Here is a 14,540-nt window from a genome sequence, read left to right as displayed (position 1 = left end):
ATTTTCTTGCCAAATTTGAAGATAATAGAACTTCAGAAATACACCCAAACGATTACAAAAATACACCCAAATGGTTACATATTCACCCAAATGATTATAGAAATACACCCAAAGGATTACAAAAGTACACCCAAAGAATTTAAGAAATACACCCAAAATTCGTTGAAGTGCACCTTATACATATTTCAGAACTCTTTCTCTTTCTTCTCCTCATCTTCTGCTGCTTCTTCTTAAAAAACGATTTCAGAGTTTGATGTAAAAAAAATGAAAATCGAGAATAACAAAGAAAGAAAATAGAGAGAAAAGCACGTAATGAAGAAGAAGAACAGAAAGAGGAAGAAGAACGTGCGGCAAGAAAAAGAAGAGGAGAAAGAGGAAGAAGAAGAAGAACGTAAACCTTGCATCACGTTTTTGTGATTTATTCGTTATTTTCTCTTTTTCTTAATCTCACTTAAAAAATATAAAATGAGATATCACACCTTACCAAATAATTAAAAAAATTAAAAAAATTCATTCCTATAAATAATTTACATCCTTTATAATTGGAATTGTAAACGCTCATATCAAAAGTAGTATTCATTCTATTTAAGACATAATTTTCATGGGATTAGGAACCCAGAGTAATATTTGTCACAATTAGTTCTACGATACCATGATTGCAGATAGATTACTTCGTAAAATGTACACGAGAAACAAACGAATGAAAAAAGTGTTTCAACCCAAGATAGATGATATCCAAAAATTTAGCTTGGATTAAAACCAAACTCTTCCTCTTTTTTAGAACTTTTTTTTAGAGAGGAATCTAGGATCTTAGGAGACAAAACATAAGCCCAGCCGTCAGTCTCAGACAGCTAATTACATTCAAGTTACCAATGGACATCTTGCAAGAACATCATGATTTGCCATTTGCCAACGAAATGTGAAGTTCCGAAACAGGATGAAATTTCCGCTGCTCATCTCTGCTGTCAGCAAGAGAATAGATGAAGGCATTATACAGTCATGTATTAGCATAACATAAACATAATTAGATGAAAAAGGAGTCAAGTCTTGGGCCTTTTGGTGGTATCGGAGTTTGATGGCTCAGCTTTCCTCTTAATTCCCAGGAAGTGCTCTACCTGAAACAAGTGAAAAACGAACTTTAATAAGAGAATATGCATCTGTTCAAATTGAATGCATGAAGCAAATTATGCTTAAAGATGGGTAGGACTCATAAACACATGCTAGGTAACTATAACATTCACCATCTCTAACACTAAAAACTGATTTGAAGTTCCAGGATCAAAGATACTGAACAAGCTCCAAATGTAATCAGCATAGAGCAGTGCATAAAACAAGATTACAGTAGTATGCTTCTACACTCGAATCAAAAGTGCGTCTCAGATTTTCTAGGAATTCTAAACATTCCTAGTTTCCTACAAATAGCATTCACCTATACAGGAAACCAGATATATCAATTTTTGAAGGATAAGCATTCAAATGTATCTCAGAGCCTTAAAAAATCATATATCTTTTAGCCTAAAGTTACCACAAGAATTCACTGGGACACTTGAACATTCATAGGTCATGGCAGTTTGGCAGGGCTTGTTATAACAATACTTGGAATGAAAACCAAATATAATATAATAGAATCTTGAGAAAATGAAAATGCAACAAATATGGTGAGATGCAGTTATACCTATGTATATCCTTATTGTAGTTTCCTTCTTGGTTTAATGCAAAATTATGCACGAGAGAACAAAATATTGCAAGCTTTATATTACCTTCCGATCACCAAGCATGGGTGTCAAGCCCCCAGGAAGATCCTTCTCAACTGTAGCAAAACCGCTTTTTGGGTCACTAGTTTGTCTGTGAATAAAAACAACTTCCGTGAGTATATTGACTGAGAAAATGAGAGAAAGAGAAAGCCTACCATGAAAATATTTGCTATATTTATTTAAATATTGAAATTAAAAGAAATGTGCACAATACAGGAAAAAAACACTTTAATTTCACTGGCATATCAGTCAGGAAAAATACTAGTTTTTCATCAGATTCCAACTGCCAGCACAATCTGATGATGTTTTGGTTTTGAGGTTTGTAACTTAGTTGATAGCATAACAGATGTCAAAAACAGTAAAACACTTCTTTAAAGAAAACGTAGTTCTGGAATTTCAGAGATAGTTCAGATGCAGAGACAGAAGAATTTATCACTGACAAAACCAGGATAAGAGAGTTTGTTTCAAGCTGAAAACAATTTAGACTTTCAGTGAATACTGGAAATCAAACATAAGATAGACTATTATAGTAGTTGGGGTTTTGAAATGAGAAGTGAATTTATCAGACAGTAGACAAAGAGAAAAAATTTAATTGGATACATTTTCCAGAGCAACCCTTAATGGACAAGGATCCAATCATATTGGTACAGTGAAGAGAAGGAATTTGTCGGAGCAATAAATACATCCCTCATATGTTTCATGCCAAATATTATTCCACTGTATATTGGAATTTAAATATGAGATAGCTTTTGATGTTTTGAGATGAGAGTAATTTCCAAGTAGCCAAACAAAAACAAGTTCACCTACAGAACTGCTAATATGCAATGCCAAACACTTATCCCAGCATGAAATGAAGGCTCTGAAAAGAGTAATAATGTGGAAATATAAAATGAAATAAGTAGAAAACGGAGCAGGAAACCCATCATAGACTAATTGTAATCTGACAAGGAATCTTTCAACATAATAGAAATACCCCTCAGGCGATGAGTAGTGTTGTTTGAGGGCACCTATATCCCCAAACAACTACACTTTTAAAAAGCAGCCTAAACCTATGCTATATCTATTATCTAGGTAACTCTTGTATAGAAAACCGTAAATGAGATATAGAACACTAAACTAACACCAGCAACTGGTGTTCTAAGCATTCAAACATTAGTGTTCTAACTGCGACATGTTACTGAAAAAAGAAGTATCCTTTAGGGGAAGGGAGAAATTATAGTCCAATTTAAGAAAGCATGTCCCTCATTGCAGCTCCAACTTTTTTCACCAATCCAGGAATTTTATTAAAAAGTACATAACAACTAATTTTATTGAAAACTCAACAAATTTTAGTCTTTGAAGTCAAGAACATACCCTGGTTTGACATGACCACTAAGAACAAGGTAAGGAGTCTGCAATCGAGCTTGAGTCTCCCTCATTCTCTCCACGGACAGTGAGGGTGTATCTGAACTCTTCATCTGCTTCATCTTCAATTCTTCTTGATATTGCTTCATACGCTTTTCTTGCTTCATCTTACCAGGTCCTTTACCATGAAATTTATGAGAAAGCATCCGAAAGGCTTCCTTTGGAGTCAACTGCAGCAGTAGAGGGGAAATGAAATTAAGATATGATGTTCCACTACAATTTCCAAATAAAACATTGTAATGTATCGTGCAAGGCATTGACTAAAAATACTCAAACGTGTGTACACTTAAATATCAAAAAATAAGAACACAAACCTAAATATACACACATGCTGTTAAGTACTTAAGGAACGTGAGGAGCCACACCTTAAAAACTAACTATTAAGGAGGAAGAACGACTTTCCTTAAATATAATATCAACCATCCCATACTATTTGATTTGGGACTTTGGGCACCCCATAATACCCAAGTACCTAACAACACACCGGCCCTAAAGAACCAACGTATTTCGTATTTACCATAATCCAACCTAAAGGTAGCCCCTTGCCACCGACAACCTAGTCTCTAATACCATTTGTTAACCACCCAAGAAAACGGGAAACCACACCTTAAAAGCTAACTATTAAAATGGAAGAACCACTCCCCTTAAATACGTCAAGTATCCCATACTATTCGATGTTGGACTTTGGACATTGCATAATACCCAAGTCCCTAACACATACATGCAAAAGAATTGCACTACTCACATATTTACAAAATGTCATCATTCCTATTGGCTATTAGAAGAAATCACACCATAACCTACACATATCAATAGAGCATACAGACATAGACCAACTGCATCTGGGAACTGTGGGCTCTATTTATGTTCCCCCAATAAAATGATTACCTGACAGTGCTTCATTTCACCTAGTTATCCTCCCTTAAAATTTTTTATTTCTATGCTCAAATGAATTGATATGGAACTACTCAGTTATAAAACAGCAACATTGACTAGGTATTAGTAGACTGAGGTCAAACTCATAATGTTTTGGTATCAGCTCATTCAATGCAAATTAATGTGAATCTTTTTTCATCCCTGCACCTAAATAATATTAGAAAAGAAAATTATAATTAAAGCAAATAAGGACATGTAAGACTCACAATTCTCCCAAATTCATCTGTTCTCTCGATGCGAATCTCCTTTTTCTTTTGTTCTTCCTTTCCTTCATCATCTACGATCCCAACCAATTTGCTTTTCTTCTTGTCCATGTTTCTGCCACCCCATTCAATGCTTTCTTTAAGTGTCCCTCTGTCTTTAAGCAGTTTCAGTGCCCCTGACAATCCTTTCCCCACAGCTACTTCATGGATAGTTTCATCGGGAACTACCTCTTCCTTGTCTTCTGAATCAGGTTGTTCATCCACATTTGTTTCTTTAACTTCAGTCCACCCACCAGCCTCATCAGTCTTTCCTTCGTCAGGAGCATTTGCATTTGCATTTGCACTTGCATCTTCATCATCATGCATGAAAACATCCTCGCTTTCTGGCTTACGTGCTTCTGAAAAAATAGAAAGGCAACATAGTAAGTTATAATGTCATATACCTATTATCAACTTTCTCTTTACATAATTTATTCTCCGACAGTTCCAATGAGCTTACTGCTCATAATTATTGCACCCTGCACATAAATGTCAACAAGAACACGACAGAAGACTATCAAAAGAACAACATAACTCGTATCAACCAGAGAATACTTATGATCAAATACAACATTTTGCTTGCTAATTAATCCGAATATCTTGAACATCCAAAAACATGTCTAAAGCACAAGAAAGATAATGGTTAGATTTTATATTTAATAAGGGAACTCACACTTCTGGGGATATAATTAAATTAGAAATACACAATTGTAATTTACCTTCGTCAATCTGGAGACGACCAACAAATTCTTCCATCTCAGTGAAGACCACCTTGTTTTCCCGTGATTCTCCGGCTCCAGGGTTTTGATCATCTACAGTCTCATCATTGTGAGTTGATGTGGCCAGCTTTGCAATAGCCTGAGGACCAAATATCCCTTGTTCCTGCTTCTTGACAGCTAGTCTTCTTGCTCTTTCTAAGGATTTGCGAAGATCTTCATCATCATCAGCAAAAACTGGAGTTTCATCTTCCTCTGTCTTCATAGTGTTTGTTTGTCCTAAACGAAGTAATTTGGAGGCTTCATCTGCCTTAGCATAAGCAGCCTCATAAGCATTCTTCCTCATCTCAGCCTCCAATCTTTCTTGCTCAGCCTTGATAGCTTGCCTCCTTGCATCTTTCCGAGAACCAAGATCACCAACACCCAATCCTGCAGATATAGCCTCAGCTTCAAGGGCATTGACGTCAAGCTTATCTTTCTTGCGCAAAGATTTTTTCTTCTTGGGCTTCTTAAATTGAAGCATTTCTTCATGAGTAAAGTAATCTGATGATACCTTTCCCGATGAATTAAGATCTTCAAAAGTATTTGTTGAAACACCTGTCAACCTTCTTCGCAGCTGGCAATAGGGATAACAAGGATATGCATCAGATACATCATGTGACCAAAACAGTTCTGAGCTGTATCCAAGAGGAAGAAGTGATAATAAAAGAATAATAGATAGATATCGATGTAAACGATAAGAAAACAATCTTCTGGTCATAGCAAGCTCCTATACCCAGAAAATTCGATCTCTATCTTTAACTGATCTCAACATGTTTCATATATATGTAACTGGGGAAAAAATCATAACCAACCTCTTCAAGTTTCTTTTCGGCTTCACCTGAGAATCTTCCCTTTTCATCCAAAGTTATACCCTGAATAAAAAAATAACTCAGAGGAGTCAAAGCATTGAAAGAAAGAATCCGCAGAGCATCTATGGCTATGGAATGTGCTAGACCCCTGGGCCTCTCCATTAGTCTAGGAAGGAAAATAGAGGTCACAATGTATCAGGCCACGCGGTATACCAAAAAAGGAATGTGAATATTCAAATTGGGGGATTATAATTGAATGTGAGAGAATGATGCGAAAAGAGAAATTTAAAAAAATATATTAGTGAGGGTACCTCCACTTTCTAAGACAAAAATAGAGAAAGAGAGTAATTTTTAAATTTTATCCTGTTCTTTACTATAATTTTCTGAAATAATTTTCATTTTCTCTTCATCCAAGCAATTGAAGAGAAGATTCCCCCTTTTTTCTCTCCTCTTCATTTTCTTTTAGGCAGGAAGGAACAAGAACTCAAAGTGCCTGTGCTCTGTATTATTGAATTCTCGGAATTTACTGTAATATTCCTATTCTTGAAAGTTTTTTTTTTTTAAATCTATGCTGTGCTGTTTTTCCCTCCTAAGAGAATAGGAATCGCAATACTTAGTATACTTCAGTAACTCGTGCTCTAGACCATCAGAATGTAAAAAGAAAGAAAAGCTTACTTCTTCTGAAGCTGGATCATCATATTTGGCAAGTATTTTCTTCTCCACAGAGGGATCATCATTGAACCTGAAATTGAGAGCCAAGCTTCATGAAAGTTCTGATTTATATTTAACTCTTATTTTCATAATAATAATAACAATAACAATAATAATAATACATATACTGGTCAACCTACTTATCATCATATATGCCCGTTTTCTTTTTTGCAGCTTTATAGGCCTCATCTCGTCGCTTTTGCTCTCCAAGCTCCACATTCTCAAGCATATCAACATCTGCCATGTGAGAACAAAAAAACTCATGTCATTAACAGATTTCGTACTTGAATACTATAAAATGGAACCAACTAGAGTACCTTCATTAATATCACCATCTGCTAGTATTGGCTGATCTTTGATGGTCAGAACCACTGTCCCACCTTCCACAACTTTCTCAATGCCATGAAGAACTTTCACCCCCGCAAGATTATCTGCCAAATGCAGTCAACATACATTGTTTAACCCCATAATTATCAACAATCAGAGATATGCGGCATCACCAATGAGTCTCAAATGACAATAAATCCAATTTTGTAGCAGTTCTATTGCAGAGTTTATCACAACTAATAATGGTGTCAGTATCATTGAAGTTAAGCTTTATTCTTGAATAATTTTTTTAGCAATATTTGAAATTGTAAGAATAGAGAAATTATAAAATTTATATTATTTAGAAAAAAAATTTTGATAAGGGTTTCCCTATACAAAGGCAAAACAAAACAAAAGATTTCCTTATAAAGATCAAGAACTTTACACCAAAAATAGATGCTATACATCTAATCCTATCCCATAAAACATGCTTACTTTCTGTAATTGAAGGTGTGTGCATTATGCTCCGACGAAATAGTCGAAATAGTAGCACAAGAATTTTGCCTCTTTTCTACTACCACAATCCCAGTTAACAGGACTTGGACTAGGGTAACAGGGCAGACCCAACATTCATCAAAGATGCTAAACAAATTGTTCCATAAAACAACAGCTATAGGGCAATGTAAAAACATATGTAAATTTGACTCTGAATTTGCCCACATAACACACACACCAGGCGAGAAACTCGTATAATTTAAACATTCTTTATATCATTTTATTTTACAAGGAACTATCTTTTAGTAAATATGTCATGATGCTTAAAATACTGCTCCTTAGATACTTATATGAATCCGTTTTTTTTTTATAATGAATCCATTATGCTTTATTAATTATTTAAACTCATTTATCTACAATATAATTTTCTGTATCCACATATTTGAAAGGTGCAGAAGTAGCCAACTTATATCATCTTTAAAATTTATATCATCTTTAGCATTTAGAAAAGCTCCATGTCATGGTTTGCACAAATGCTTGTAGCTTTAAATCCAAAACATGGTTTTAGTATTTCAAAACAATGCTTGTCTCCTGTAGCTTTAACCCAAACTATGGTTTTGGGATATCAGAAACTACACCTTAACATAAAAAGTCTGCAGCTGTTTCCTAAAGGTTTTCCAAAAATGCCAACAAATCAAGTGTTCGAAATAGTAAGGGTGCATTTGACACACGTTTTTATTTTCAGTGTTTTCGGCTTTTAGAATTTTATGAAGGAAAAGGAGAAAACACTAAAAACAATAAAATCCTATTTTCTGTTTACCTCTTGTTTTCTCTTTTTCCTTCACAAATTTTAAGAACAGAAAATTCTGAAAATGAAAATAGACGATGAAAATGCAAATCAGGCGCACCTTAAGTTTCCAACTTATCATTTTTCATTGATGGGGAGGATGAAAATAAGGAAAGAAATATACCAACAGTGTCTTGAGCTGTATCCTCATCTTCACTTCCCTCTACAGCAATGTTGTCCTATAAAAAATTGTGTTTCACTGATTACATATGTAAATTGTGAAAATACCAATTTGCGAACATATTATATTTGAAGATAAAGAAACTAACCTGCTCCTCAAACATCTTTGAGCGTTGTAACACTCGTTCCTTTTCAAGCTTACGGCTTTTATTGACCCATGACGAGATCTCCGAGGCAGTTTCTGATTGCTTCTTTGTCCTCGTTTCTTTCATCCTTAAAAAGAATATTGCCAAAAGAATAAATTTCATATAACAATAAACCAACAGGTTGACATAAAATGCTAGTATCAACATTCAAGACAGATAAAATTCAATGAGAAAATTATTTTATGAAATATTCAAATGGTAAGGGAGGAATGCAAAGGGAACAGATGACTGGAATCATTGAGCTGAATTTTGAAGGTTTCAAGAAAAGAAGAAAAGAAATGGATTTGTTCCGACGAAAAGAGTATACATCTGTTTTAGTAAGGACAACTGGACAAGTACCTTCCTTTCTCTGTACTTATAATACCCACAAATAACACTCCCTCAGTGCCTTCCCTTGTTCTTCCCTTCTGCTAAAAGAACCTCCATATTATAACTGGTCTACCGTCTATATATACAAACTTTTGGCTAATATTCATATTCATATACCTTGCTGAATCACTGTTATCTTTAATTAATTACTCATTACTTATGCTTCAAAAGAGTACATGAGTAATACTTACATCAGAGGAGTTCAATGTATATTTTTAGAAAAAGGTTCAAAATGCACCAAACTTCAGAGGAGGTAAATGTATTTTACCTTAGTTATATGGTATATGATAGTATGAATGTATGATACAATAAAAATCCTTGCACTTAAAACAAAAAATAAATAATTCAAAACTCAAATCAAGGGTAAGAATATTTTAGGAATATGAAAGCCATCTATCTTACAAGAAAAATATTATATTAAAGGATAGTTCTACAATGGCATTCTGTACAACCTGGTGATATAAAATGAAGTGGATTCTACCATCCTTGTGATGACATGGCAATAAAGTATTGGGTGTAGTTTATAAGCAATCTCAATGACGCTACACAAACTAATTAAACAGAAAGACCCAAGCAAAACAAAATGACATTCATTTTTGAACCTTTAAAAAGAAAGAACTTTAGTATTCCTTTTATTCTGGTTCTAATACAGAAGCACTAGATGTTAACATCAACTTATTGTATTATTCTATGTAGCTTCCTTAAATCTTTCCACTATGTTAAATGTTATTTGTTACATGTTCTACTGATTTGATAGCATGGCAAGACATGCTATTTGCTTAACCGACATCTTAAAAACAAAAATTTCAAAGAAAAATACTTTTGAACGTTCTCTAGAATGTAGTACGTAAGTTATCAAAAGTTATCTCTTAATAAAAGTATCCTAAATCAAAGAGTTTCATATTTCCTGCTTCCTACAAAAGAACTCCTGACATCATGAACATAATCCCAATAGTAATAAACTTTCCAGAAGCAAAAAGCAATACATCTCAAACTTATATCGCAAATTAGACCAGTTGATAAGAGTTCAAACTACAAAAATAAATCAATAGTAACTGAATAAATAAATGCAAGCAAACTTATCAAGTAAGAACAAATCAACTTACTTCAGGATGCGGTCTTCAAGTTCTGCTGATGACAGATGTGCTGAGGATTCACCATCTTTCTCATCTTCGTTGAGCTTTGAAGCCTTTGCTATCTTGCCCACCTCTTCATCTCTCTTGTCATCATAGTCTGCTCTATCATCATTACTCAATTCATAATCATCCTCGTGAGTCTTTCTACTTCCTCTATCTCTTGACCTTTCCTTATTATCTCGATCTGTATCCCTCTCCTTCTCTCTAATTTTATCCTTCCCCTTATCCTTGTCTCCATTATCTCTATAGCTTTCCCTCTCCTTCTCTCGATCCCTATGCTTCTCGCGCTCCCTCTCCTTCGCCTTGTCCCTTTCTCTATCCCTATCCCTACTCTTCTCTTTTCCCTTTTCCTTCTCGCGTGCCCGATCACTCTCTTTCTCTGCCTCGCGATCTTTTTCTTTATCCTTACTCCTGTCCTTCTTATCCCTGTCCCTCTCGCGCTCTTTCTCCCTATACTTCTCTCTATCATAATCTTTGTCCCTAGCCTTACTATCTTTTCCCCTGTCCTTCTCGCGCTCGTCCCTATCCTCCTTCTTCCGTTCCCTGCCAGCCACTCTGTCCTTCTCTACCTCTCTCCCGTCGTCGGTAGTCCTCTTTGGATGTTCCCTGTCTTTACTTCGATGATGTTCCTTCTCATCTCCTCGGCTACTCTTCTTCCTATCCTTACTTCTGTGCTTGCTAGACTTCTCATCCAAATCATCATCATATTGCTCTCTCACCGGAGAATCATCTTTATCCTTTTTACCTTCACGGGCCTCGTACCGCGATTCAGACCACTCCACATCCATGATAACCTCTACAGATAGAACCAGACTAATATATAACCGCAACCCTATTTCAAAAACTAGAGTGAATTCTTAAGTTAAAGTTAACGAATTAGAAAAGTTAGTAAAGAAGGACATTGCGAATGCCTTAAAACATTGAAACGACGAAGAAGAGGAAGAGTTTGATGGAACCCTTTGAAGACGAAAAGAGCTTACCTCTCTCGAGAGGTTTCAAATTGACGAAGGTTGCTGCGCCGCTAGAAGACAGAGTCACCGTCGCCGGAGATGGGAAGATGCGATGCTGCCTGTTCCTGTCTCAGCCACACAGTCGGCGGAGATTCGGGAGCTTTAGAAGTGCGAGCAGAGAACAAAGGATGCAACGAAAGAGAGGATCAAAGAGAGACAAATTTCAATTCTCTTGAACGGTTGAACCTTGTTATTTCTTCTTCTTCTTTTTTTTTTTTTTTTTGAGGATTATTTCTTTTAGGGAAATATAAGTCCGGTGTTACTGTAGATAGAAGTGTTTTCCGTGATAAGTCCAATCGAGTTGGGCCGTTGGCCGAATAGAACACCACCAAACCTTTTTTTTTTTTTTTCGTAAAACATAGCGCATATTTAAGGATGGCAACATGCATCCTACCTACCTAATTCGACCCTATCCAATCGAATAGAGTTGTCAATTTGATACGAAGTGGGTAAAATAAGGTGTGGGTTGACCGGTTGAGTCTCAACTCTATCCGACCAACCTGTATCTATATATATGTATATGTTATATATTTATATAAAAATATGTTTTAAATGAATGTGAACCAAAGACATTTCACTAAATGTAAAAGATCTTTAGCTACTAAAAAAATATCATAAATTAATAATTTAATATTTTTTTATATACAAAATTCACTTCTACTTTAAATTATCATCAAGTTATATAATAATGTTGCATCTTTTTTGTAACCCGCGGGTAAGGTCAAGTACCCATAGGTTAAGAACATGTATGGTTAGGGTTGTGATATTCTCAACTCGTGGGTAGGATTAGGGTTGGCTTCAAACCCTACCTTACCCACCCCTACGCATGTTAATCATTTTTAAATTTCAGTTAGATCTCCATCCATAAAAAAAATAGACAGATCGACTTCTATTATCGGTTGGCAAACAGTTATTCGTCTGACATGTCAGGTTGAGTCTAATGTGCCAATTGACCGTGTCAGTGTCAACTCTAAATAGTTGCTCTTTTTATTTATTTTTTCCTCCTCCTTCCTCTCTTCTTTTTTCTCTTCTTCAGACTATTGTCATCACTACCTACCTCCACAACTATAAGGTCCCACGTCGGTTGGGGAGGGAAATGAAGCATGCCTTATAAAGGTATGGATACCTCTTCCTAGCATGACGCATTTTGATGAGTGAGTGTGGGAGGTTTTGGCTAACATCCCTATCGTCAAAGGTAAAACCATGAGGCTTTGTGTGCCAAAGCGGACAATATCATGCTAGCGGGTAGTCTGGGCTGTTACAGATGGTATCAGAACCAGAGCCCGGATCGTTGTGCCAGCGAGAGCGCTAGGCTCCCTTAGGGGGTGGATTGTAAGGTCCCACATCGGTTGGGGAGGGGAACGAAGCATGCCTTATAAGGGTGTGGATACCTCTCCCTAGCATGACGCGTTTTGACGAGTGAGTGTGGGGGGCTTCGGCTAGCATCCCTATCGTCAAAGGCAAAATCGTGAGGTTTTGTGTGCCAAAGCAGACAATATCATGCTAGCGGGTGGTCTGGATTGTTACAACAACCTTAAAGCATTTCATGCGTTAATCTTGACAATATCAATATAGCTAATTCATACATCATTAATAATTTAGCATACACTTCATATACACAAGAAGACAAAATTTGGAGGCAAACAAAAGTCTCGGCAACGAGCTTGAATGCCTCACCCGATGCCATGTGGGGGGGCTCTTATTGGGATGGAGTAGGAGCGCCAGCTTTTGGTAGCGCTTGTGGAGGACAGTGGCAGAAGCGAAAGGCTCAGCATCCAGGAGGGCGTATCGGTCAAGGAAAGAGAAGTTGTTAGCAACGGTGAGGCGAAGGATGGTGAGGGCGGCGAGGATCTTGGTGACATTGGGAAGACTTGAGGCAAGACGCTGGACACGCTTGGCATAATTGAAGGCGGCGTTGAGGTCTTTGGAGGAAGTGAAGTTGGACTCTGCCAAAAACTTGAGGCGGACAAGGGCTATTGAGCTCTAGTTCAGTGAGCTTGAGAGAGAGGCGTGAGCTATTGATGGAGGTTGAGCGAGGGTGAGAAGGAGAATAAGAAGAGGAAGAAGGAACCACGATGGTGGTGGTGGCGATCAATGGTGAAATAGAGGGATAAGATGGTGGCTCTAGATATGGCACGATGGAAGAAGAAAAAGCGAAGAAGAGAAAAGGAAGAGGAAGAAGAAAAGAGAGGTTGGTTCAGTGATGGTGGTGCAGGGATGATAGTGATGAAAGTGAAACTCGATGATAATAGTGATGGAGATGATAGTGACTAGCTAAAGAAAAAGGAGAAGAAGAGGAGGAAGAAGAAAAAGGGGAAGAAGAGGATAAGAGAAGAAGATGAGGTCTTTTTACTTTTTGCATGGAGGAAATTTTTAGTCTCTACAACCATTTGGAGTTGACATCTAACACTGTCAATTAACACATTAGACTCAATCTAACACGTAAAACGGGCAACTATTTATCAACCACTAGCAATGGTCGATCTGCCTATTTTTCTTGATGGGTGGGGTCTTGGTTGAGATTTAAGGATTATTAAGGACTTAAGGTGTGCTATATCTCACGAAAAAAAGATCAGGAGCATAAAAAATATTTACCATACTTTTTATTATTTGAGGTAAATACCAAACTGATATCCGAAAGATTCTGCAACTGACAGAATGGTACCTGACTTTTGTTATTGATAGAATGGTTCTTGAAAGATTTTAAAATTTGACAAGTATGTATCGAGTTCGCCAAACACATTTCCGGCGAACACGATGCTGATGTGGCCGACCTCCAACCCTAATCCCTCTCTTTCCCTCCCCAACGCACTCTCCCCTCCCTACATAATGTAGCTTCGAATCCTACCCGCACAGCGCCGCTCTCATCCTAGAGATCATTGAATCTATTCCGCTCTCTTTTTCCCCCTTTTCAAAAGCTTAATACAAAACTAAAATAATATATCAGTTCAATTTGGATTGGTTGGATTTGATTCAGTTCACGGATCAGGGCGGAGTTTCCTGAGAGTAATGGAGATTCTTTTGGATTGTTCTAATTCATTTTCTTGCACTGGCTTATCCTGACATGAGAACCAAGGAGCCTGACGTCAGCAAATCTGGAACCTGAAGCGAATCGGAGTGAAAAAGCATCTGGTCGAAGAAGGGTTCTCTAGAGAGAAGAGGTTGACGGAAAATAGAAGCCGATGAGGTGCAAATGAGGTGGTGGACCTAAGGAGGAATGTGGCCGAAGAGCATGGTCTATTTAAATTTAAAATTGTTGTGTTAACTAACATTATATTTATTACTATATATTATTATTATTATTTAATAAATAAAAAATAGATAATATACTAATAGTGTGTCCTAATAGAATTTTTTTTGCTATGTTAGAATTTAGCTAAGTAATCCTAAATTCCTAATTTTGAGTGTGAACACTCCACTTAAGCATCAATCGGGTC

The 14,540-nt window shown here is 36.6% G+C and overlaps 1 protein-coding gene across 3 annotated transcripts; it reads right to left on the bottom strand.

Annotated features, from left to right (window-relative positions):
• Positions 1-561: 561 nt before the first annotated feature.
• On the bottom strand, positions 562-11,528 carry LOC112795673 (SART-1 family protein DOT2). 3 transcript variants are annotated; one of them, XM_072234794.1, is made up of 13 exons: positions 11,074-11,528; positions 10,064-10,937; positions 8,532-8,655; positions 8,387-8,441; positions 6,932-7,045; positions 6,755-6,851; positions 6,579-6,645; positions 5,907-5,966; positions 5,056-5,668; positions 4,301-4,695; positions 3,108-3,328; positions 1,761-1,845; positions 562-1,115 (listed from the first exon to the last, which is right to left on the bottom strand). In XM_072234794.1, the coding sequence occupies exons 2-13, from the start codon at positions 10,879-10,881 to the stop codon at positions 1,041-1,043; spliced, it is 2,724 nt and encodes a 907-aa protein (XP_072090895.1). In that variant the 5' UTR covers positions 10,882-10,937; positions 11,074-11,528; the 3' UTR covers positions 562-1,040. The 3 variants fall into 3 exon arrangements, with proteins under 3 accessions (XP_072090895.1, XP_025693522.1, XP_072090896.1); XM_025837737.3 differs by having other exon boundaries at positions 10,064-10,889; positions 11,074-11,446; XM_072234795.1 differs by having other exon boundaries at positions 10,064-10,925; positions 11,074-11,364.
• Positions 11,529-14,540: the final 3,012 nt, after the last annotated feature.

This window comes from Arachis hypogaea, chromosome 4 (genome assembly GCF_003086295.3).
Source record: "Arachis hypogaea cultivar Tifrunner chromosome 4, arahy.Tifrunner.gnm2.J5K5, whole genome shotgun sequence".
In the NCBI taxonomy this organism is placed as follows: Eukaryota; Viridiplantae; Streptophyta; class Magnoliopsida; order Fabales; family Fabaceae; genus Arachis; species Arachis hypogaea.
Note: the sequence above shows the minus strand (reverse complement) of the source record. Positions and strands in the feature narration are given on the sequence as shown.